General features: G+C 38.3%; 1 protein-coding gene across 2 annotated transcripts in view; it reads left to right on the top strand.

The window, feature by feature from the left end:
• MICU2 (mitochondrial calcium uptake 2) overlaps positions 1-23645 on the top strand; it is a gene marked incomplete at its 5' end in the record, with an annotated part of 146541 nt that overhangs the window by 96138 nt on the left and 26758 nt on the right. For both annotated transcript variants that reach the window (XM_082498207.1, XM_082498208.1), the window contains 4 exons: positions 11623-11654; positions 11767-11842; positions 16545-16592; positions 20748-20830. In XM_082498207.1, coding sequence (XP_082354333.1) covers positions 11623-11654; positions 11767-11842; positions 16545-16592; positions 20748-20830 — 239 coding nt within the window. The remainder of the gene's footprint in view (positions 1-11622; positions 11655-11766; positions 11843-16544; positions 16593-20747; positions 20831-23645) is intronic.

Raw genomic sequence — 23645 nt, forward strand, 5'->3', positions numbered from 1 at the left:
CTTAGAAGTAGAAAGAAACTCCCGGCTAATTTAAAGGTAAAGGCAAGAATGACGTGGACCATCAACTGAAGGAAAGCAAGTCAGCCACTGAAAGGAACTCTGATTAAGGATGACAAGGAAGAAAGAAAGAAAAGCTAGAGATTGCAATAATACCTGAACCTGGAAAGTTATGGAAATAATGAAGTAGGGCTGCGCAGGATCACTAAAATACCCAAAGCAGCAGGCAGAGTCTTCTGTAGGAAAATTCCCAAACATGGTCATTAGAATGTCCTTATCTTCTCGCGGTGGCAGTTGGGAAAAGTAATGTCATCACTGGGGTCATCTGCGTTAAAATGGCCTTCCTAAAATTTTCATGTAAGGTAGCACTTCAGAGCCTTATAAAGGGAAAATGTTCCTTCTGGAAATTTTGACATGACAGGATCAGCTTAATTCAGCTCTGAATAGCAATTCCCTTTATCACTAGTCATCCTTGTAATCTCCAGGAATCTGAAATATCTGAAGTTAAGTGCTACAGTACTGCACCTGTGCCAAAAGTCTGTTCCCCTAAAATAGCACTTTTGTTCTTTTTTTTTTTCTTTTTCCTTATGCTGATTCACTAATGGGAGTTAGTTGCAATTATTACAATTCTGCTGAAAAAGAAAGTGATGCATTAGGTTCTACTAGAGTAGACATTTGGTAATTCAGTTCATCCTTTTAATAAAACTAATTGGAAAATGGATATGTTTCTTCACCCTTTTCTTTCAATGGACAGTCTCAGGAGAGCTTGGGAGGGTGAGGAACGGATGAATAATAACACCAATTGCGAAAATACAAGTGTCTTGTTAGCAAGTGGATCCAAAACAATCTTGTCTGCATTCTTTTGTTTAGATTTGTCATATTTTTCAGAAGTTCCACTTACCCACATTCAACACAGGTGGCAATTAATTTACTAAAGCATTTCCAAATTTCTCGTAAAGAGGGTGATTTCATCCTTTTTTGTCCTGTTATACAAACGTATTTGTTTCTTCACGAAAAGTCTGCTGCAAAGCAGAGGTGAATAGGAGCTGGAGCTGTAACTAACTCAGGTCACCCCATGCAGTAACTGAACACCATCTAGTGGGTGTTCACTTAGTCCTTTCATTCCCAAGCAGAATTTGTGTTGGTTATAATTTACAAATTAACTGTTCTGTAAACTCAATAGCAATGCCCTCAGACATCTAGTCACTGTAAATTGCATGTTCATGAATGAGGCTTATATTCTGGACGATAAACATAGAAAGGATCTGAATTTTTTGTGCGTCTACTGTGCTATCAACAGCAAGACAAAGTATCCCAGGCCCTGAGCTGAAACATAGAGCTCTCATTAATTAAATTACCAACATAGAATTTTTTCCTTTCAATAAAATGCCCACTGTTAAATCCAGTACTTCGTGCTCTCATGTCTTGACAAATAAGGCAAAAATGCTGTCTCTTCCTTCATAGGTCATCGGTGAGAGTTGAAGCCAGGGTATGATCTTCAACTGCATAAGAATGATGCTGCCTTTGAAATGAGCAAGGGAGGGAAATCCTAAAACTCCATATGAAACCTACCAACTATTGCTTATATTTGGTGTTAGTGTAGGTTACAAAAGCACCTAAACTGATATTTTCCTATTGTGAAGTTGGTCGGGTGACTGTGTTAAATTAGAGATGTCTTGTATTCATAGCCCTTATAGAAATAAATGTCTGCAAGCACATTCAAAATCCAACCGGACGTGGTCTTGGGCAACCTGCCCTGACTGACCCTGCTTTGAGCTTTTTCCAGCTGTCACCATGAGAAGATAAGGACATTCTAATTACCGCATTGATCTCCAACTTGAGCTGTTCTCTGGATGAGGCAATTTCCCTTAACCACGAGAGAGCCCCACTTCAATGGATCTTCCCACAAGCTTCTCTGAAACTCCAGAGACCATCTTTTGCAATCACCAAAAAGGTGCTGTTTGTGCTATATTGCCTAGAATTGTTAGTACTGGGAAGGAAATAACAACATGTAGAGCAGCCCTAAAGGAGTCAAATTCTATACATTTGATGGAAGGATAAGGCACAAGGAGAATGAAACAGGAGCAATGATTACCACCATCATTAGAATAGTGCAGCAATAGAAGTCAGGCATCCTGCTGATGAGATTTCCAGATTTCACAATAGAGTGCAGAAGGACCCATCTCCTTTAAAAAAGGAAAACCCTAACGGTCTGACTAGGGGTTGCTGGGGTATGATGAAAGAAAGTTTCCCAAACTGATACTTCTAGCAAAATTCCATTGTACTTTTCCAGTCAGCTGTCACCTCTTGGACCATTTTTTGCAATATTTCTAAGAACTCTTACTGCGTGTTGCTGTAGTGGAAGTAAATTAATCTTTAAAAGAAAAATACTGTTTTAACAAAAAAGAAAGCATTAATGATGGGGTAAATAATTTTGATATGTGACAGGGTGAAACAGGAAAAAAGTGAGCTACTATATAAACTGGATCTAAATAGCTTTTTATATTTACAGGACTCTTGAGAACCCACTCAATTTATGTGAAATGTCAGTGCTCCTGATTACTTACCCACTGCAGTAATTTAAATTGGCTTGATGCACTAATATGTCAGCTATTTACTGCTTGGACACAAGTGCTGTAAATGCCCTACATCTGAGCAGAATTATAGTGACAGCACTGCATTTTTCATGCTGATACCGTGAATGACTTCAATTTTTTCACAAAATATTTCCAGTTTTAATTTTTAAATTATATCAGTTATTACTTTTTTTTTTTTCTATTTCACTAGGAATAAGCGATGTCAACAGTACCCTAAAGTTTATACTTGGATGAGTAAGTTTAAGAAAAAGGAAAATATTTCATAAAAAAAAAAAAAATTGAACTAATGTCACTATTGTCTTTTGAACCCCAAACTACAGTTTAGTATTAATACTGTCTTTCAAATGTGCGAACAGGTATTTGTGTGCACATAAAATTATGAGATAATGCATGAGCAAAAGTCTGTTTGAAGCAATAGGACAAAGTAGGTGACCCACGTGGTTTCTTCTGGGCTCATTATCTGTAATTCCTGCATGTTGGCGTGTTCGTTACATATCAAAGTGCAATAAATGAACCATACAGTTACTTCATATAATTTTACACAGTTTGATATGATTTGCAGTTCCTGCTTAGGGAATAAATTGCATCAAAGCAAGAAGGTGAAAAAGAGAGTCCTCTTTGACGCATGCTATCTTTTTCCTTATTCCAGGGTTAGTGAGGTAGCTTTATGCTGGTGATAAATTCTCACACAAAGGATGAATTCTTCACCTGACACCTCAGTTGTGTTTGTCAGCAAGTGAATCCAATTTGTAATAATTAACAGTCTTTAATATTCTTGTGCTTAGGCTTTAACTGTTTTTTATTTTTTTTGTAAGATGTGTGTGAAAAGTAACAGTTTGTCATGGTAGGGAAGATCTTCAGATACATGGAAGAATACAAATGGTAAAGGAAGTAGCTAAATGAGATACTGTAAGGGTAGTTGCTACAGTGGTGATGGTGGCTTTATATTGAGCACATAAGCTTAAATCAAGTCTTACACAGTGAGGTAAGAATCAATTTCCAGTGCTGTTAAGGTGTTGACCTTTTCTTACTTCGTTTTGATTGTGGGATGATTAATTTGCACATGTTTTCGTTCCGAATCCAAATTAATCTCTACTTACAATTAAGATGCAGTTTGCTGAAGTTGTGCATGCAGTTAGGTTTTTAACTGTGTAATTTCATTGTTATTGTTCTTATCCTACTTTATTTGTGTTTCTAATTTTTGTTATACTTATCTTCTCTAGCCATAAAGTAGATTACAGAGCCCTTACGCCAGAGATTGTGACTTATAACACTGTCTAATAGAGGAACAGAATTAAACCTCTAAGTGCTGCGAGGCTATCATAATAGTTTATCTTCATCTGTTATTCGTACCTTAACCTAGCATGTGCTCTGGCACTACAATATTTAAAAAACTAGTCTTTATTAGCAATAAGAGATAATAATATAAAGCAGAGCAATGCTACAGAAATCACCTCTTCTATATTTCAGGGTAGTATCAAAGTTCATTAGTTGAGTCTTCCTGAAGGCTTATTCTAGCTTATGCTGTTCTCTTTGTTAGAGGAGACTGACTACTATCTCAAGCCTAATACTAGGAATTTTTCTTGAGTTGAGGCTCTGCCTGCCTGCTCTTTGCAGAAGGTCCATGGTTTTGTGCAGATTCAGGAGATGCCGTCCATCCCAAAAGTCTGAACTGCATAATGTTCTCTACCCTTCTGGTCTCAGAAACATGTATTATGGATACAGCTCCTTCCAGGTAATTTGTCCTTTATAACACTTTATTGCTCCAATTATGCAGCCACTCTGCCTCTTGAACTGTAGTACACTTTGCCCTTGTATCCGATTAAGTTCTTAATAAAATAGAGAATACATGCCCTTAGCACTGCTAACATCGGGCTGATAGATAGGAGATTGGAAAAAACAGATTACAGATACAACAAATACAAAAAGCGGCCATGGTGTGAGTTATCTGGTTGTGTGCAGAAGGATTAGTCTACTCAATTTAAATATATAAAAGCTGAATGTCAGGTCAAAGCGAGTGATTGTAGCATCTCTTTAAAGTTGATGGAAGGTAACAAGTAAGTCCAAGGTCTGTACTAGACACCTATCTCAACCTGGAATAAATTGCTCTTGCTGTGTCTTTTTCTCTCTCTTGACTATAAAGGGAGCCTGGGGTCAGTAGTCAGGATGAGATTTGTTGACAGAGATAATATCTTTTATTAGACCAGCTGCTGTAAGGTGGAAAAATTAGACAAGCTTTTGGGCATATGAGCTGAAATAGGAGCAGCAGATTTCAAAGTTAATTATAAACCCTTTTCTACGTATGTCCTTACACCATCATAGTTACAGCAAAGCACCATAGAGATCACTAACTCAGATTTAGGCGTCTAATTTTTAGACATCTAAATGAAGCCAGAGGAACCAAGCAGGAGGTGCTTATTTGGGAGTTTGAGGACTTGCATTTCACATGACACTTTTTTCCTCTGGATGCTTCCTTCAGTCCTGAGCTCAGAACGAGCCCAGAGGGCTGGCAGCCTCTCCAGCTGGGGAGATGCTCATGTGTGAGTGCACTCTCCGCTTGGCTTCTTGCTGCTTATGTGTTACATGTGAAGTTTTAACTTGCAGCTCATGTTCCTTTTGCAGCCAAGGGCTGCCCTTACACACCTGTTTGACTTTTCTGGTGCTTTGGAAGAAATAACTTTCTGTATGCTATATATTGTTGCAGTGCAAGTCTTGTGGTAAGCTTGCTTTTCCTATCTGTAGTTTGGATATGGTATTAGAAAGAGAGCAGATCTGGGAGCAAGTCACTTTCCCTGGATAATACCTAAGAAAAACTTGTTACCATGCTCTCCCTGCCATCCCCACAGACTCCTGCTACAGCTCCAGTGAGGACTGAGCTTCTCCCATGCTCTGTAGTGAGCACCACAAAATCTGCTTTTACCCTGATGCCTTTGGTTATTTTGGAACTCCTGGCGCTGCTGCTGACTTGGTGCCACGGTCTCTTTAGTGGGTTTTGAAAACTAGCTTATCTTAATTTTTTGGTCTGTTTCAGTTTCCTAAAAGACATCATCCTTTGATGTTTTCTCCCTGCATCAGCATCCCACCCTTTTTACCCCAGGCTGCCGTACTCACAGAGAAACCTTCTGGTATTGACTGGCTCCGATGCAACTGCTTTTCTGAAATGGAGATTTGCCAGCGCTGGCCTCAGCCCAGGACTCGATATTTCTCGTTTCCTCAGAGGAACGATTGCTCTAAATAAAGAAGGACAGATGCAAAGCTTGTTTTGTAAAGCATCTCGGAAGCTTCTATTACTGCAGATTGCCTTTTCCACTGGGCATACTTTGATTTTAATTCAGGTGGTTCAATTCACTAATTCATGTGATTGAAATTACTTTTATCAATTATCTTTCAATGGAGGAATGCACTAGTTCAGTAAAAGCTTTCTAGCTGATGTGGATTCTTAATTCATTTAAATGGCATGCTTATTTATTATTCAGATAGGGGTTTGCCAGGAGCTATCGTAGGAATCTGACCACTTGGTTTCCCATGCTTTCAAAAAGCCTTATATTTTTTTACTATCCTCAATTTATCTCCAATATCACCAATATTTCAAAAGGAGGTCTTCAAGAGCTAATTACGGGCTTGAATTTTTGCCATTTACCTTTTTGGTTTAATTAGCAGTAAGTACTTTATAAATGCATAAAAGAGCTTTAAAGAGCTGAGAATGTAAATAAGGTGGGTAAACAAAGGACACCTTGTTGCGATAAGTTACTTGTCCAGAATCATAAAAAATATCTGAGAGAGAGCTGGGAATAAAATACAAGCTATTGCATTTCAATGATCTTCCATTTTAGGGTAATTTAAACACAGATGTTAACAGGGTATCCCCAAGGAAATCAACATACGTGCTTCTTAACTACCCAGCTCACCAGGGCGCAGGGGCAGGATTCTCGGACTTCAGCCTGTGTGAAAGGTGGCAGTCAGCTAAGAGGGAGAAATACAAATTCTTGTTCCCACAGCAGGCAAGGCTGCAGGGTGGGCTGCGCTGTAAAGGCCACGGCATGGTCTGTGCACAGTGGGTTTGGGTTTTTAAATGCCCTGATCCTGTCCACAGATTACAGCTGTGCTGTCCAGTGTAAAAGGTTTGTTTCACTCATTGTTTTGTAGAATTGGAGTTTGGTTGAACCGTAACATACTTAATGCTATTTTCTTCTTATTTTTTCAGGAAAACCCAAATGGTTTCCTAGTAGCCCGGTATGACTTTGAACTTGCCAAGTTTCAGCAAAGATTGCAATTGTTGCCATCTGAAATTAAAAAACTGGGAGGACAAATTTGTTTATTTTGTACTTGTTTATTACTGTATCTATCTGAAATGGAGCTAAAAAGAGATCCTGGTCAAACCATCTGAGTGACTTTGCTGATTAAAAGGGACAGGAGTTTGTTGTCCTCTTAGGAAAAGATAGCTATTTTATACTGTTCTCATTTGAAGTTAAGGCCGTGGAGAAAAACTGTTTCAAAAACTAATTTTCATTTCCACTTTACAAAAATAGAGCAATCTTGCAGACGTAAAATGATGCTTTCTTGCAGGTAGTAGTAAGTTATCTACTTTTGCTTTGGCATTTGATTATTGTTGTTATAATGGTTGATCTTAGTTATTTTGTTCATTCCTTGGCTTTAAATGTCTTTTGTCAGATCTAAGCCTTTCCTTAGCTGTACAGGTGTAAATGGGTGTCACTGAACGCAAGTGGGTACTTGTTTAATTCAGCCCTTTCCTAATGTTAATCCTAACGTTGATGTCAGGTCCATTCTACATCTTAGTGTAAAAAACGATAGATGATGGAAACACTTCTATTGTAAGAAATGTATGTGACAATATACGCAGGTTTGCCGAGGGCAAATTAAGGCTGACGTAGCTGCTCTTGGCAGTGTTTTCTTAATTGCAGTTGTCAGCTAACTTTCTTGGCTAACAGCACAGAATTTGTGTGCTTCTAAGTAGACTTGGTATTCATTCAACTTAAAAAAGCTAAAGTGGCTTTTTTTCCATGAAAGGGGTGTCTGTACCTCATTGTTGTTTCATGGATCTACTATACATGGTGAAAAGATGATAACATCTGTAAAATATGTAGAGAACCTTGAAAATACTGTCCTTTAAGCCAGAATTCCATCACAGTTTTGGCAGGTCTGTAGAAAAAAAAAAAAAAGTTGTTTTTCTTCTCATTCATTCAAGTTCTAAACAATAAAATTTCAAGTTTCTTTTTCTGATACTAAAGTAAGACTGTGACTACTACTAATTAGTTTTCTAATATGTCATTAATTTACCTATTAGTGAGAATCTGTCAAGGTGAAAGAGTAAAACTAGAGGGAAGTGCATCATACAGATCTTTTACTTAGTAGATGAAGTAGTTCCTAATAATTATAACCATTACCTGTGTTCCTCAGAGAGAGACTTAGATCCTGATGTATTTGTAGTCATATGTCAGGAATGACAGCATCAAGATTTAATTGACAGAAAGGAAGAGGCTTTTCTTTTTTTTTAGTGTCCAAACTGGCTAAGAAAACTGTCCATACTTTTGCAGTGCACTTTCTGCAAAGAGGAGTTAACTTTCTTTTCCTAATTATTGTACACAAGGCCTTAAAAGACCTGGTTCCTCAGAGAGCTGCACAGTTTATATGGTAGTGTGCAATATTAACAGAGCTTTCCTTGTGGGTGTTTCAAGGGATCTCATTGTTATGAAGTGACTAAATGGAGAGAAGAAGCACCAAGAGCTAAATTCATATTCAAGAAATATTATGAGTGCTATAATAAAAGTAGCTGATGTTTCAAATTGAGAACTGAGATTTGAGTCTTCACAGATTATTTTATATGGTGACAAGACCAATCAAATATAGCTGAATTTAATTCTTAGAAAATATTCAAATAATTATTGGAGGAAACTCATTCTACAGTTTAAATTATTACATTATTATAAGGTTGTATTCTAATACTTTACACAAACAGCAATATGAAAAATAACACCAGTGTTCCAAATGTCAGTTTTTTTCAAAAAGGTTCCTGGCTTACTGGTACACGTTTACTGACATTTGTATGCCATTTCCATTTGACTAGGTTATTAAATCTTTTGATTTTGTAACCCATTTGAGAAGACCACCATTAAACGGCTCCACATTTATTACTCTGCTGTATTTACTACTTAGAAAAGTGGAAATGTCTTTGTTTATCTCTCTATCTGTCCCTTTCCCTCCTGCCTTTTTTTCCTCTTTTACTGTAGCAGCAGCCCCTCGTGCAGTCAGTTGGGGCAGGGACCAACTCTCACCCACCTCGTTCTGCCCCTCGACGCATCCTGGGGTGATATGACTGTCCTCCTCTTCTGCCGTGCAGCAAAGGCTTCCTCTCCTCTGCTAGTCCTTTCGCCGGTGCCAAGATTCCCCAGTCAAGGGTAGCATGAACACCTCTGTATTGTTGTTGTTATTGTATTTTCATCTCTGAAACAGGTCAGGGGACATGTCAACATCTTAAACGTCCACTGGAGGGTGGCCATAGCTGAATGCAAGAGGGCAGATGTTGCCACAGCCGTTTGTACGAGCTCTAGGCAGTTGCAGTTGTGACTGCGGGCTGGTGAAAAGAGGGTCCACATGTCTGCAACAGATTTTCCTTCTGTTTCTTGATTTTTATCGTGGTAGGGTAATTCTCACTGAGGATATGTTCCCTAAAACTGGATAGCTGAAGTGTTTCAAAGTTACTGTGCTGAATACAATGTGCAGAAGAGAAACACAGACTTAACCAAGTGTAGAGCCTCACAGATTTGGTCAACTAGTGTCTGAGCTGTAGCTCTCAGTGCTTTCTCCTGACCTTGCATCAATTATTTATGGCTTTGCTGTTCCAGCTCACAGAGTTCAGCTTTTCTCCCTTCGTCATCCTCCTGGATGCTGGCAAAAGGCTGCTGCCCAGTGCAGCGATGTGGTGGCAGTTGCTGTCCCAGATGTGGTGCTCCTGGGGCCACCAGGAGAAAGGAATCAGTGGAGCTGCTGTTAACCATATAAGAGTGCATGGCTGGCTTCAAAACAGACAACTATGGAGAGCATTTACAGTGAAAATCACTGAAAGGTGGTTTTCCCTTTTTTCTTTCAGATACTGCTTTTTGCAGCCCTACATCCTGACTCATTCCCTCTTGTAAGGCTTCTCGCCACGTGGGTCTCCCAGAGCCGAAAGAGCTGCTGTAGTTTAATTGCACATTGAAATGCACTGTACGGAGGAGGTGACATTTCAAAGCTGAGATCTGAATCACTTAATTTGCTAAATAGCCGTTCATTAAAGTGCTCTGCAGAAGTGAACAGTGTTGAACTGCGGTGTTACATCGCACTGCTCAGCACTCAGCCTTGCTGGATACCGGGATTTTTACTTGCTCTCCCAGACTGTTATTAGTCTGACTTCTTTTATCTCAAATAAGGCAAAGTAGAGGATTTCAAACTTCCTTTGAGCTAGAAGGTATCTGTGAAGCTTTATATATGTGCGTGTGTTGTAAATATATGTACAGGCACTGCACAAAAATGTATTCATCCACAGTAACAGGTGGTGCTGGCAACACCTGTTGCTGGGGTCACTCAACACTCCAGTATTAAAACCCTAATTTTAGTTGCTTATAACTTTTGTCAAACCTAAACATTTGGGTTGCAATGTTATGTGCCAGGTGTCTGCCTTAGGCTGATTTGGGGGGAGGAGGGTGGGAAGAGGAATTTATCAGCAAAACTGTTACTGCCAGTTCAGGGAGCAGAGTCCGGGGCACTGGTTTGCCTGTGCTGGAAAATGAACTATTGCTGGTTGAGATGTTCCAGCAGCTTCCCTCATCCGAAGCCAAAACTTGCTAGTGGAGACCCCCTGCAGCTGGGCATGTCTTTTGCCAGCATTATGGAAATTTGCTGTGTTACTGAGAATGCACCTCTGTCTGGCTAAATCATGGGCCTGTGAAAATGCTTGATAGAAGTTTTTTGGCAGCTGCCCACCAGGCTGCCTCCATCCTGTCCATTTCCAAATGGCAGTTCTGTGCTGGTGAGCCTTCGGATGCAAGGTGCCTGTGAAGCAGCAGAGTAAGCCTTGGAGACAGAGTATGGAGCAAAGCAGGCTGCTGCACGCAGGGCCACCAGTCCTCAGAGCAGATGCAAGCAGCTCTCGGCTTGGGCTTATCCATTGTGAATAAATAGGAGGGAATGGCTGGCTGGAATCCAGAGGAACTGGGGGTGAAGGAAGGGAGCGATGGGCTGAGAGTGGTAAGAGTGAAGGACACCAGATTTTAAGAACCGTATGAGGAGAAATGCTGAGGAGACAGCCAGTGTGATAGAGCAGATCAGCTGAGAAGGGATGGAGCACAGCTCCTGCCAGTCCATGACCACAGGATTTCTGTGGGCCGTGCCTAACCAGCTGAAACATTCCACTGCGTGTACATCGCAGCTCCTCAAATGGGTGATTTACGCAGGGATACAACCTATACTGCTGCCAGTGGCTCCCCTGTTTGAGCGTATAGACTTGAACCTACTCATGAACACTTAGGAGTTTGCATGGTTTCATCTGATGCTGTTTCAGGAGACAGAGTTGTTCAATTTAATTCTGCTTAATAGAAACATCAACATTTTCTTTTTTTTTCTTTTTTTATTATTTCTTAGCTTTTGCAAACTCAAACTCCACCTATTATTATGTGTGCATGCAAATCCCTTTGTAAATAGTACAGTTGTTTCTTACTGTATAATCTTGCTTTGGAATCTGTACGACATTTGTAGCTCACAGTATGCAAAATCACACAGTCAGTCATAGATACCAAAGTGGGCTGTGGTTTCATCTAGGTTGCAAGAACATTTGAACAGACTGCTCATATTATTTTTAAACATTGTCCTTTCTTGATCGTTGTGGGAATTAGAAACAAACTGCCTGTTGCAAAATACTCTGTTTCATATTACTTAGTATTTTCCCATAAAAATCTGAAGAAATGCCACAGAACCTGATCAAAGTTTAAAGTCAGTTTGTTATTGAATGATGATGGTTTTTTTTTTATTATAGGTAAAGCCTCAGCCAAGAAACTGACAAAAAAGGTAAGCAAAATGTTCTTTTCCTTCTTCAAAAGAACTTGCATTCTTTCTGTTACTCAACTGAATAGACTTTTATATCAAAACTGGCTTTATATTTTCTTGTTTGTCTTTAAAGGAGGTAGATGCTGCACTGCTGTGTGTTGCCAAAGCTAAACCAGGACCGACCTTTTTTAGAGAGCTTGGTGATAAAGGTAATGAGCACTTTTGGTACTGAAAAATACATCTTGCTTTTTATCTCATTATATGATATGAATTAAATATATTTTTAAAGAAGGTTTCATGGATCTTACTCCATCCCCATATAGCCAGTAGCTGCCTCCTTGGCAAATCTCTCAGTTATGCAAGAGAGAGTAAAGAGGCAGGGCTGGGAACTGAAAGCCTTCTGAGGTGCAGGAGAAGATGTGATAGAAATTGGAAAGCCTACTTGGAGAAGAGAAAGGGGCTAAAGGGATGACTTCAGCACAAAATGGACTTTTAAGACTGTTGTTGTTTCACTATATAATTTAAATGCATGGAAACTAAGAATAAAAATAAAATTTGTATCAAGTCATGTAAAGCGGCATCCTTGATTCCAAGAGCAGTTGAACTTATTTCTCGCTCTTCAGGAGCTCGGTGGCCCCTCACAGCACCGATGTGCTTTTGTTTCTTTTCACCCGGCATTTCCACCTTATATCAGGCTACAGAAAGAGAAAACTCTGAGAGCTGGGATATTGTTTGTATAACAACAGGGAATTAAAGAACACCAAATAAACACCTCATTAGCATAAATTAATTGAAGGGAGAAAGCAAACAAGAGGATCAAGGAAACCAAATAGATGAGTAATTAAGCATTTCACCAGTAACAAAGACTGACATCCCCAAACTAATGAGAAAGACCAACAGCGTCTATTCACAAACTTTCTGTATCGTGGAGTTCAGCCTGAATCCCTTATGCCGTGGACGTTTCTGGAAAATAAAGCTGCCTTTGCACTGCTGCAGTTCCTTGGCAGGCATGAGCCATGCTCTTTCCGCGCGCAGCAGTTCCACAGGCATGGCTGGCAGCTTGTGCCGAGAGAGCAGCCCTCCATCTCAGCCTGCAGCCCTCTGGCCTCATGGCCTCTTCTGCCCGCAGTTCGTTTCTTGCATCCTTGTGCAGACGCGGAGGGGTCTTCAGCTGGTCGCCTTGCTTGTCAGCCCACTCCTGCAAGCCTCAGCATACCCGGCAGGCCCGGAAATATCTCTGAACAAGTTGAAGAATTTTTTCCTATCCTAGGGAAGGCTGGATTTTGTGTTCAATAGTCATTCCCTGCCTTTTCCAATTACTAATCATCATGTGCTTTCCCAGGATTGGGTTTAAAGGATTCCCAGTCTTTAATTCTTGGATATTCTTACCTGCTTTTTTAGAGCCTTTCTTTTTCCAGTGGTTGACACTGCAAATCCCTAAAGCACTCTGCCTGGGAAAACTGGGAATCCACCAACAGAAAGTGAAAACATAGCAAATCAGCGCAGCCTCCTTCTATTGCACCTCTCCCAGCAGACTGCTTGGCAAAAAGTGGGCTCGGTGATGTGTTCAGCCTGACATCTTCTGCGTTCCGGATAAGGCATTGATCTCCCCTTGCTTAGGACTGTGGGTCCAAATACTTTGTCCTTCAGAGGTCAGGTAGGAGTTTCAGATGATGCAGGAACATTCAGTGCAGTCGTGCGTATGTCTCCACAACACATGGACTTTTTACAGTTTTTGGTCATGACACCTCTTTAATGACTTTGATGCTTTTGCTTTGAGATGCATTATTATTACGTTTTAAAAATGTAAATGTATGTATATTAAATACTGCTTTTACAAGTACCAGAATAATGAATCTACACCTGTTCCACAGTTTAGCTGAGATTATTTTAACTACCTTCAAATTGTTATTTAAATATCAAGTAGAAGGAAAACTGTCATCAGTCCAGTTTGTAAAACATAACGCTAGGGAATTCTGCCTTCTAGTGGGCAGTTTTAAAATTCATGTCATATTTTGTGGGTATACTTATGATTTACTCAGCAATAAGAATACTGTACTGTCAGCATTTGCTATGAAGTTTGAGGGTAGAGATTTCCAGGGAGGGATGGGGAAGGTTCACTTAGTGTTAGAAAATGACAGTATTTTGCCAATGCTAACTGCAAATACTTGGCTGCAAATATGCTGACTCATTCACCAGTATGTGAAGCTTTTATCTTTTCAGGTTTGCTTGGACATTAATATAATTTTCTGTGCTGTGTGTTTGGGGTTTTTTAATAATTTGTTGCATTGCATCTTTTAATTTGAGCAATTTTGTAATGATTACCGTAGAATACAAAGAAAACTACCAAAATATTTCATTTACTTTATGGGTAAGGTAAATTTGCTGTTCGCTACAGGTAGTAAAGGGACAATGAAATTAAAAGAAAAAAAAATATGGAAATGAGTCTAGAGGTTAAAAAAAACTTATCACAAATTATTTTAGTATAATCAGTCTGCCAGAAAATGTCAGACAGGCTGTGGATTTGCTTTAAGGCACTGAGACAGGTTTTAAGGAACGATCAAGATTTTTTTTTTTTTTTACATATTTTTATTATATTTAACTTTTTACCTATTTCACTGTAGCAACTTTTCAATCGGCTTACAATAAGATGATGAAAACAGAGTCTGTGTCTCGCCCCTGCCATTTCTTGCAAGGGTCTTCTTTCCAGCCCTCTGCAATTCAAGAGAATAAAGCCATCATGCTTCTCCCTTGAGCCAGTGAGCAGGGTGTTGTCTTTAAATTGGTCTTTTCTTTACATCCTACCATCTCCATATAAATTTTGCAGATTCTTTCTGCAAAAGTTTATAAGGTACGATGTTCCCTGTCTACCCATATAGCTAAAATTCTCCAGGCGCTCGGCATTTTATATCTCAATTATTACGACTTTTTTTTTTCCTCTGACTTTAACAAACATATCTGCCTTGTTAATATCCTTTCAAATGCTTTGATAAATACGTTTTTGTTACATGACTCCATTGAGAGTGTCATCTCTTCTTTTGTATCCCGACACTGGGCTCTCCCTGTTCTGTTTTATCTAGCGCAAACTGCTTGTCTTCGCTTTCCAGGTCTTCCCTAGTCTGTCCCTGTGCAGAACAACTCAAGACAACTGAGAAGCAGACTCCCACTTCTCCTTCATCGCTTGCTGGTTAAATTTTCAGACAGGGATCTTTCTGCTGATACCATTGCAGTCCATGACTGGACGGTGTTTTCTATATAGATTTGAAAAGTTACCTTCTTGTCTTCCTTTATATTCTTCCTTTAAACATTCTTTTGCTGTGTCACACACAAAATAAAAATAGGGAGCAGGAATCTTGATCAATGCCATCACACTATCTGCTTGATTTCTTTTCCTCCCCTATTTGTTTCCATACATTTATTTATCTTGTTTTATACTTAGGCGTATAAGCTAAAAAAATGGGGTAAGGGTTCTTTCTGTTTGTTTCGTTTTGAATTTGTAGAAATCCTGGACGCTTTGTCTAGGAACGTGATTTCTAGTTTTACAGCAATGCAAATAATAATTTATATTCTTGCAATGGCAGTAACCCTAAAACTTATAAGTAAAACTAAATCTTTGAGATTAAAGTATTTTTTTTTCCACGGTGTATTGCATGACTGTAGTACTGTGCTGATTTACGCATGATACATGGTGGATAATAGGGTGAATAGCCCTATTTTGATGGAGAGGAAAGCTGAGATATGGAACCAGAATGAGTTGGCAACAGGATCAGCATTAGACCTGTCTTTAACTAAGTCTTGTTCTCAGATTTTCAGACTCTGTGTTCAGCAATTTAATGTTGCTAAACTCTGGTACTTAAAGTGTTAAGTCACTATCTGAGGTCAAATACAGATGCTGTTGGCTCTGCATACTAATTTATCAGAAGTTAATTGTTTATCTCTGAAGCTTCAGTGGATTCCTTATCTATCAATTAACTAAATATAAATTATAAAAAATAGTTTATTTTTGCACAGATAGGCTTATTTTGAGCAGCTTCAGCATTATACAATGTTTAGCTCACAAGTTAAAAGTAGCTCAGTTGTTTCAAAACGTGATTTATAAAAAAGCCCTTTACATTTTTTCTCCAAACATTATTGCAGGGCAGATGGTTCAGATTCTGTTGTTTAACCACCCTCGTTATGCGCGCTCTATCTTTAGCTTGTACACTCTATTTTGACGCTATCACATCTTTGTGTTTGTTCAGGCTTTTCACTTAAGGCGGTATTTCAAAGGAAAACACTGGAATTTTCCTTCAAAAGGGGGGAAAATACTTTCACCTTGTAGAAAGGACATGTTCCTATTTTTGAACAAAAAAAAAAAAAAAAAAGAAAAGAAAAGAAAAAAGAAGCCTCCTCTTGGCACGCAGCCCAGCAGTACTATCAGCAAAATCTAGCAGCTTGGCAGCTTTGCGTGTTGCCATGTTTCCCTTGAGAGTTAGAGGGAAGCTATTCTCCGCCTTCGCAAGCCTGCCAAAGGATGGAGGGCTTTGATCCTTCAGGGTAACGTTAGAGTGGTTCTCCTCCCAGGTACTAAATGTGACAAAGCACATTTAATTTATTTGCCTTTTATATAAACATTGAATGTTTTCAGTGAGAATCCAAAGATTTAGTGTAGGCCTTTTATTAATACCAAATAAACCTTACTTTCTTGAGTAGACATGAACATTGATGAGTCTGTGGATAGGGAATTTTACCTTCAGAGCACTAAAAACAGAAATAAAAACTTTATTAAATAATAATGTGGCTTACTTTAATAACCTATTTAATATGATGTTGAACTAAATTTTTTATATTTATAAGATTTGATCTTTCAAGTCTTGCTATAAGTTTTCTTAGGGGTTTTTTGCAAGTCATTTTTTAACTCTTTTATTTCAGGGTTGATATCTTACGCAGAGTACCTATTTTTGCTGACAATCCTTACAAGTAAGTATTACATATTTAAAATACATTCAGCTACTAACAGCTTTCTAGGAACTTTTTGTGATCTTTTTTAACTTCTACATTTCGACATTATTGTAAAACGTAAACTATTGCATATAGAATGATAAGGCATTCATATAAATGGATATAACTTTAATTGATTGCAACTTACTTCCATAGTGTCATCGTTGGTCTATAGTAGTACTTCAAAACCTGTGATAATCCTTGCACAGTGGGATCAGTAAAGTTTTTCAAGAGACTTTGAGAGAGGGGCGTAATTGGTTACAGGACTATATAATAAAGGGAAAAACAACAGTGGGGGAAGATAAATAATTTGTCTCCTGGATAGTAGTTTTAGTTGCTCTGGACAATGACGTATTAACAATATATTTTATGTAGTGGTGTAAAAAGTTGTAGTGGTGTCTGAAAGGTTGTTGCCTGTTATTCATGTGTTCACAAATGCAATGGATGATACACATAAACAGCTGACTTCTGCAGTGTCTTTTTGTTTGACTTTTTAATCCTTTTTTTTAATCCTTTTTTTTTGCTTTGTTCCTTTTGACTTTATTTCCTCCAAATATTTTTCTTGTATTTCTGCCTTCTCCTTTGCCTCCTTCCTTTTTCCCTATGAGACATTTAAAAAACTCTTTTATTTGATACTTGCTTAAACTGCAAACAGCAGGCATTTTTTGTTTTTGCGTGGAAGTGGTCTTGGATTTTCTGGGTTTCCTCACCCATATTTACTCTGTGCTGTTCTGATGAAGTGTAGGTGATGCTGGAAGTTACCGAGATTTGAGGTAAGGTGTGTGCAATGAGCATTACACAGCGAGACCCATAGACTAGTAGCGAAGCAGTCTGCATGCATGTCCACGTAATAGTCCACATGGAGTCTTGTTTGACTGACTTACACAGGTATAACTTTTTAAGCAAGGGACAAAACCAAGCATACTAGGTCTCATGGTATCAGTGGATGGGGAAAGGAGAGAAGGAAGCAGTCGTTCTTAACCCAATGGACTGCACATGCTTGATCCTCATCACTTCCGTCGCTGCGAGGACCATGTCAGGGGCTTAAACAAATTGACAAGTTTTCCTTGCTCTAGAAATCCACTGTGTCACGGTGTAGTAAGAACAGGTAGTGTTGGTCTCCAGAGTCCAGTCTTCACAGACAGTGACTGTTGGTACACACCTCTCGCAGAGTTTAGGTAGGCCTTTCACAACTTGCATCATTTCTCAGCAGAACAGCATTGGTTCCTACTAGGAACTTCAACTAATACACAATATTGCATAGTATATATAAATCAATATAAACTATTTACCATACAACTGTACTGCTTCACCAGTAGTGACTGTTCAGTGCTACAAGCAACTTGAACATGAGTTATACCGTGTGTTCAAATGCTTTTTAAAATCAGAACTAATGTAAGTCTAGCCCAGTTAGAAAGCTGATTTAAAAATATTTGTTGCAACTCAAAGAAGAGGGATCTTTTTTTAAATAAGCACAACCACAACTTCAGAATACCTTAATTAAAGTTGCAGAAATAGCTGCCAAAGATTCTATTTCTTTAAAAATCCGTGGCAGCTAAAAGTAAATTCATGCTGATTTACTGGGTGAAACAATTAGAAGATTGAAGCAGAATCAGGGCAAGTGGTTCCACTTCTCCAGACAATCATGTAACATTATTTTTCAGAGAGTTATATATAAGAAAGTATTGAACTGCAAAAACAAAGGCACCTTTTGGTGCAGGATAAAAATGCAGTTGCTGCTTTGGTTACACGGAGCACAGCGATCAGTTTGAAAGCAAATGTCAACAAGTGTTAGTGTCTCTATCTTTGCCTAACAAGTATCCCATGTCAGTCGGCCCCCAGTTACACGTCTCTCTCACTAGTGAGAATTAATGTGAAATTTCTTAAAGCAGCCATTAATATTTAAATGATGTCTTCTGAGTCACCAACAGAGCAATTGGGAAACAGGAAAAAAATCACCAGGTTTCGAGAGTCCCGGTTCCAGGTCACTGCTGACCAGACCACCCTGCCTGTCATACAAAAGCACTGTCTGTAGCAACACTGAACTTGAAAATGTAATTTTGTGGCAGACAAATGTTTTATTTTGCCTCCTGTGATCCCTTTTTCTCTTCTGTGTGCCTTGTACCATCACTATCTTTTTTTCTTCCACTGCTCAATTGAATTTAATTTCCAGCAGTTGGTTAATGGAGCTTCTGGTAAAGCCCTGCCTAGTGAAGGAACCCCAGAACTGAAGTTGCCACCTTTGCTCACAGCTTCATTTCAATTCACCAGTCACACAAGATGACAGCTTTGTCAGTGTAGGAATAGTTGGAGGGGAAGCACCTAAGTCTAACCTGCACTCACAGCCGAGATGAAGCTCTCTGTTTGGATTTTGGAGTTTTGCCTGATTCTAATTAAATACAAATATATCTGAGGTAGTCTTTGAACTATGCTTATTTTACGAACACATACCTTTGGGGTTACATCATATCAGATAAGTATGTCATCTCTGAACAGTATAAGCAGCTTTAGGTCCTATATTTTCAGTAACAGCTCTCTTATCTGAAAATTGCAACACAGATGGTATGAATTACTGTTAAATATATCAATTACTTGTATTCTCTAAATATGTTATAGGATAGGCTCTTCTTGCTTTTATACTAGTAACACAAATGTAGCGTGTGGCATTTCCATGGAAAGAAAGCCATTTTTGATTATTACAACCTAGTTGCTGGGGAAGGGTTCTGCTATGCAGATTGCAATGGTATTTATAAAATATCCCTGCATCACAAGGTTGCTCCACAGAGAACATTATTTGGCTGCTGAAGATGTAGTTATTTCTAAAATGTAAAAATAAAACTTGCTTTAACCATCTTGTTACCCCTTAAAAGGAATGGACTATTTCTTTAGCTTGTTCCCTTTGCAGAAAGATTCTCTAAAAAAAAAAAAAAAAAACAAAAACCACAAAACCCAGCAAGACTTGAAACTTTACAGGGGGCAGCTGGAGGAATATATTTCCAAAAGAAAAACTCTGAAGGCATTGGAGTGTTTTAGAGATACTGCTTCACTGCCCTCATGAGTCCAACATTGTTCTCGGAAACATGAATATATTCTAGAGACGATAAGTCTGTGGCTTTCATATTAATGCCTGACCTGACTGGGTTGTGGAATTAATTCACCTGCTCTAGGGATAAGTGCTTGCTACTGCAGTGAACTGTAACTACGTTTCGGCAGCATGCTGCTCCTGTGTGGGCTTGCTAATGCACAAGGCCACCTCCTGTAAGCAAAGTAAGATCAGGAAATTGTGGGAAGGAGCTCAAAACACACTGTTTTTATAGCGCCTGCAAGATTCAGAACTCATTACATTTTTGTGTTGAAAAGAAACATCCACTCTGGGAAGGAAATGCAGGGTAAAATCGTATAAAATTCCTGAAAAAAAATCAGCTTGATGGGAGTCATACAAAACATTCCCTTGTCCAAAAAGGCCAGAAAGAGTGGCTTATTACATCTCAGTAATATTTAAGTACATTGTTTAAGGAGGAAGGAGAAAGGAAGAAAAAAAAGGCCTGGGGCTAACACAGTGGGAGCAGGAGCCGAGAGAGCTGGCCGCGATTACAAGATCTGTCTGTTTGCTGGGGAAGACTGCAAATACTGGCATGCAGTAACGTATGCAAGAAGCACCTGAGGAGTACAGTAGCTCTTTCACGCAGTTTGGGAATAATTCTTGGTTTCTCGTGGCACTTTCCAGTCTTCTCCCCTGAAAAGGAGCTGTAATAAACAAGGCAGAGGTGGACTTCAGAAGTCACATGGGATTATGGAGACATCCACAGACATTAACTAAGACAAGGACAGTAAGACATACAACATTTTCACAGTCACTCGGATCAGATGGACATGCGTGGCTGTACTTAGGCACTGTTGGCATTTCTTGCTTTGCCATTGCGTTAATTATCCCTTGAAGTGGTAGTAAAAAGGTGTTTAAAAAGTTTGCTTATATTGGAGGAGGTACATATGGTTTACTGGAAATGTCATGCGTGTGCAAAACTACAGAGAACTGAACCATACACAATATTCTTTTTGCACTAAAATATTTAGGTACTAGTGTAAGTATGTGTATGTGTATTTACACTAAAGTTCTTTCGCAATTTGTTGCAGAACCCCAGACTGGATTTCAGATTGCCTTTAAAATGTTGGATACAGATGGCAATGAACGAGTTGAAAAGAAAGAATTCTTTAAGGTATGTGTATTTATATGCATATTAATTTTAAAGCATTTAAATAGTTCCATGGGCTATATTTGTTAAATGAGGATTCATTAAAATCTTCAAGCCTATTTTTCAGTCCAGTCTCTGATCACGTGCTTACTGAAATTCTTTGTATGAAAAGAGCACCAAAGCATTGCTGTAGAAGTACTTCTCATATTTGAATCCACTTTTCTAAATGTTACCTTTCACTAGTATCTAAAAATCTTTTACTGGGAAGGTAGGAGTTTATGTACATCCCTTAACCATATGAGCTAATACAAATAATCACCTGGAGGAGTCTTCTATTTTCTAAATATTTTGATTTTTTTTTTAATTCACCATCCTCTCTTGGGTTTTATTTGCTGTTGCGCAGGTTTTTTACCAATTCACATTTTGGAGACTAACAGCAGTTTTTCCATTATAAAATTATATTCCAGTATAAAATAGGGAGGAGAAAGGCAGATGCTTAAGAATTTAACAAAATCTTGCTCTGATGTTTTAAAGAAGAATAGGCTTCATTATATAGCTTATTCAGCTTTTAAGAGGAGACAGTTAACTAAATACTTATGTCAAAAGTCAAATGCAAAATTAACAAGCATAATTTTTAATAGACTCCCTCAGCTTAATTCAGATCCTTCATTTGTATTGGAGGTGACTAGAGAGCCAATTTTATAAGAAGCTGAAATGGGTACTACAATGCAAATTATTTTCTGTCACTAGGATAAAATTAAAGATGATCATTAGTGCCACAACTCTCGAGAACCATAGAATCTAAAACTTATAAAAGATGTACCTGTTAATAGAGAAATTACCAAAAATTTATTTAAGTGTACTTTCATAGCCTTAAACTGAATTAATGATACAATAGCTGTTAGCATATGTTTTGCAGATAGCCAATTTTCAGTAAATTGTCTCTTAGCAAGATTACAATTGATGAGTCGTACTTCAATATATTTTAAAACATTGTAAAAATACTTTTAGAGTTAGTACTGTTTGAAAATAATACTTGAAATAAGACCATTTCCCAAGACAATGTTCCCAGAAGCCCCTAACTGAGCCTGCAGGTATCCTACACTCATTTGTTGCTATACAAAATCTTTTAGGCTTGAAGAATTTGCTCTGTTAAAATGTTAAAATTATTCTGCTCATTAAAAAGAAATCAAATTCTAACTAAAGCCTTTATTTTTAACCTGCTAAACCTGGTACAATCCTAGTGAATTGTTATCAGAGTAGCAGTGCCCTGATCACCAAAATATGTCTGTTATGGCTGTATTGTTTGCCTACAAAACAGTATGTTGCAGGGGAAAGTAAGTCCATGAGCACAGTGAACATGTTCAGCCTGTAGTGCCTCTGCACCAAAATGCCGTGTTAATTGTACTTCCGTTAAATAGGTACTGTGTTGGTTAAGCAAATATGGAGATTCTTGCAGAAATACAGCACAGCTCTCTTGGGGAGATGTACAGTATGTCGTATATTTAATGTCCATTACCCATTTCAGGTAATTCTAATTGAATCAGCCAGTATGAAGAACAGAAAGTCATCAAAAGTAGAGGTGAAAACATTATACAAATCATTAAAAATAATTTGATTTCTGCATAAGGCAATCAAATTAAATGAAAATTATTCTAGTTAAACAGATTGTTACTTTGCATTTCCTTTAGGGGCTATACAGATAAATTAATATAGAGTGGTAAAAAAAGAAAACATATAATTTTTATGTCAATTCATAAGAATCATTAAATCCAAAGAAGTCTCACAGGATGCAACCTAGTCAAAAGATGAGTTTTCTCACATGACTGTTTACTGAACATTTATAAGTGGTGACTATTTTAAAGCAAAACTTGATTTTTATAGGTTAGGTTTAAAAACAAATTTTTTTAAATGCAAGAATCTGGGAAAATGTCTGTGCGTTAATCTCTATGTTACTCTAGTTTTGTATGCATCATAGAAAGCTTCTGTACATCTAATAAATGAGTAAATTGTGTGGCTAATCTGTTATTTGTCTTGTTCCAGTTGGCATCTCAGAAAAATACATCTAGCTATTCTGTAGTTATTTCCACACTATATTTGACAACAGTATCAGGAAACGTATGTAAGGAAAGGGCAGTGGAAAAGAGTAGCGAAGAAGCAGTAATTAGGAGGCAGTTACTGTAAGGAGGATGTGATGGGAAAAGAAATTTCAGTGCTACTACATTCTCTTGCTTTGTCACCTCTACTGATTAGACATCTATGTATGTCTACATTATCTGTTGATCTAGACTGTAAATACTTTGAGGTAAGAACTTTGCCTTTTTGTTTGCAAAATGTCCATCATTCTTTGAATTGTGTATATCTCAACTCTCACATGTTACTGGATAAACGGGCACAAGATGCGTCACGTGAATCATTCGGGAAAGGAGAAGGGTGACAAACAGACTCTGCAACCCAAGTCGTTAGTGCCTGCAGCATGTGATGGAGATAGGCTGTTCAGACCTGTATGAATCAGACACTGAAGTGTGACATGCAGGACTTCCCAGTATATTCAGTGCTCTTCACTAGCATAAATTAATGTTCAGGAAAGGAAATCTTGGACGCAATTCCATGTTTTGAAGGAGAGAGTTTATCTTGTCCTCCATAGCCTTTCCATTTCTGTGCACATTTTCCTCCTTTCCAGTAGGAGTTAAAATTCTGTCACTTCCCAGGGACAGACTCTTGTTCTCTCTCCTCCCTACTTCTTTGTATTCAAGCCAGTCCGTTTTTAATTTCTGCTTCATCCATGTTTCAGTGGTAAACATTCACAATATAAGAAACATCTTAGTATTAGGGCCCA

The sequence above is a fragment of the Vanellus vanellus genome (assembly GCF_965231255.1).
Source record: "Vanellus vanellus genome assembly, chromosome: 1".
NCBI lineage: Eukaryota > Metazoa > Chordata > Aves > Charadriiformes > Charadriidae > Vanellus > Vanellus vanellus.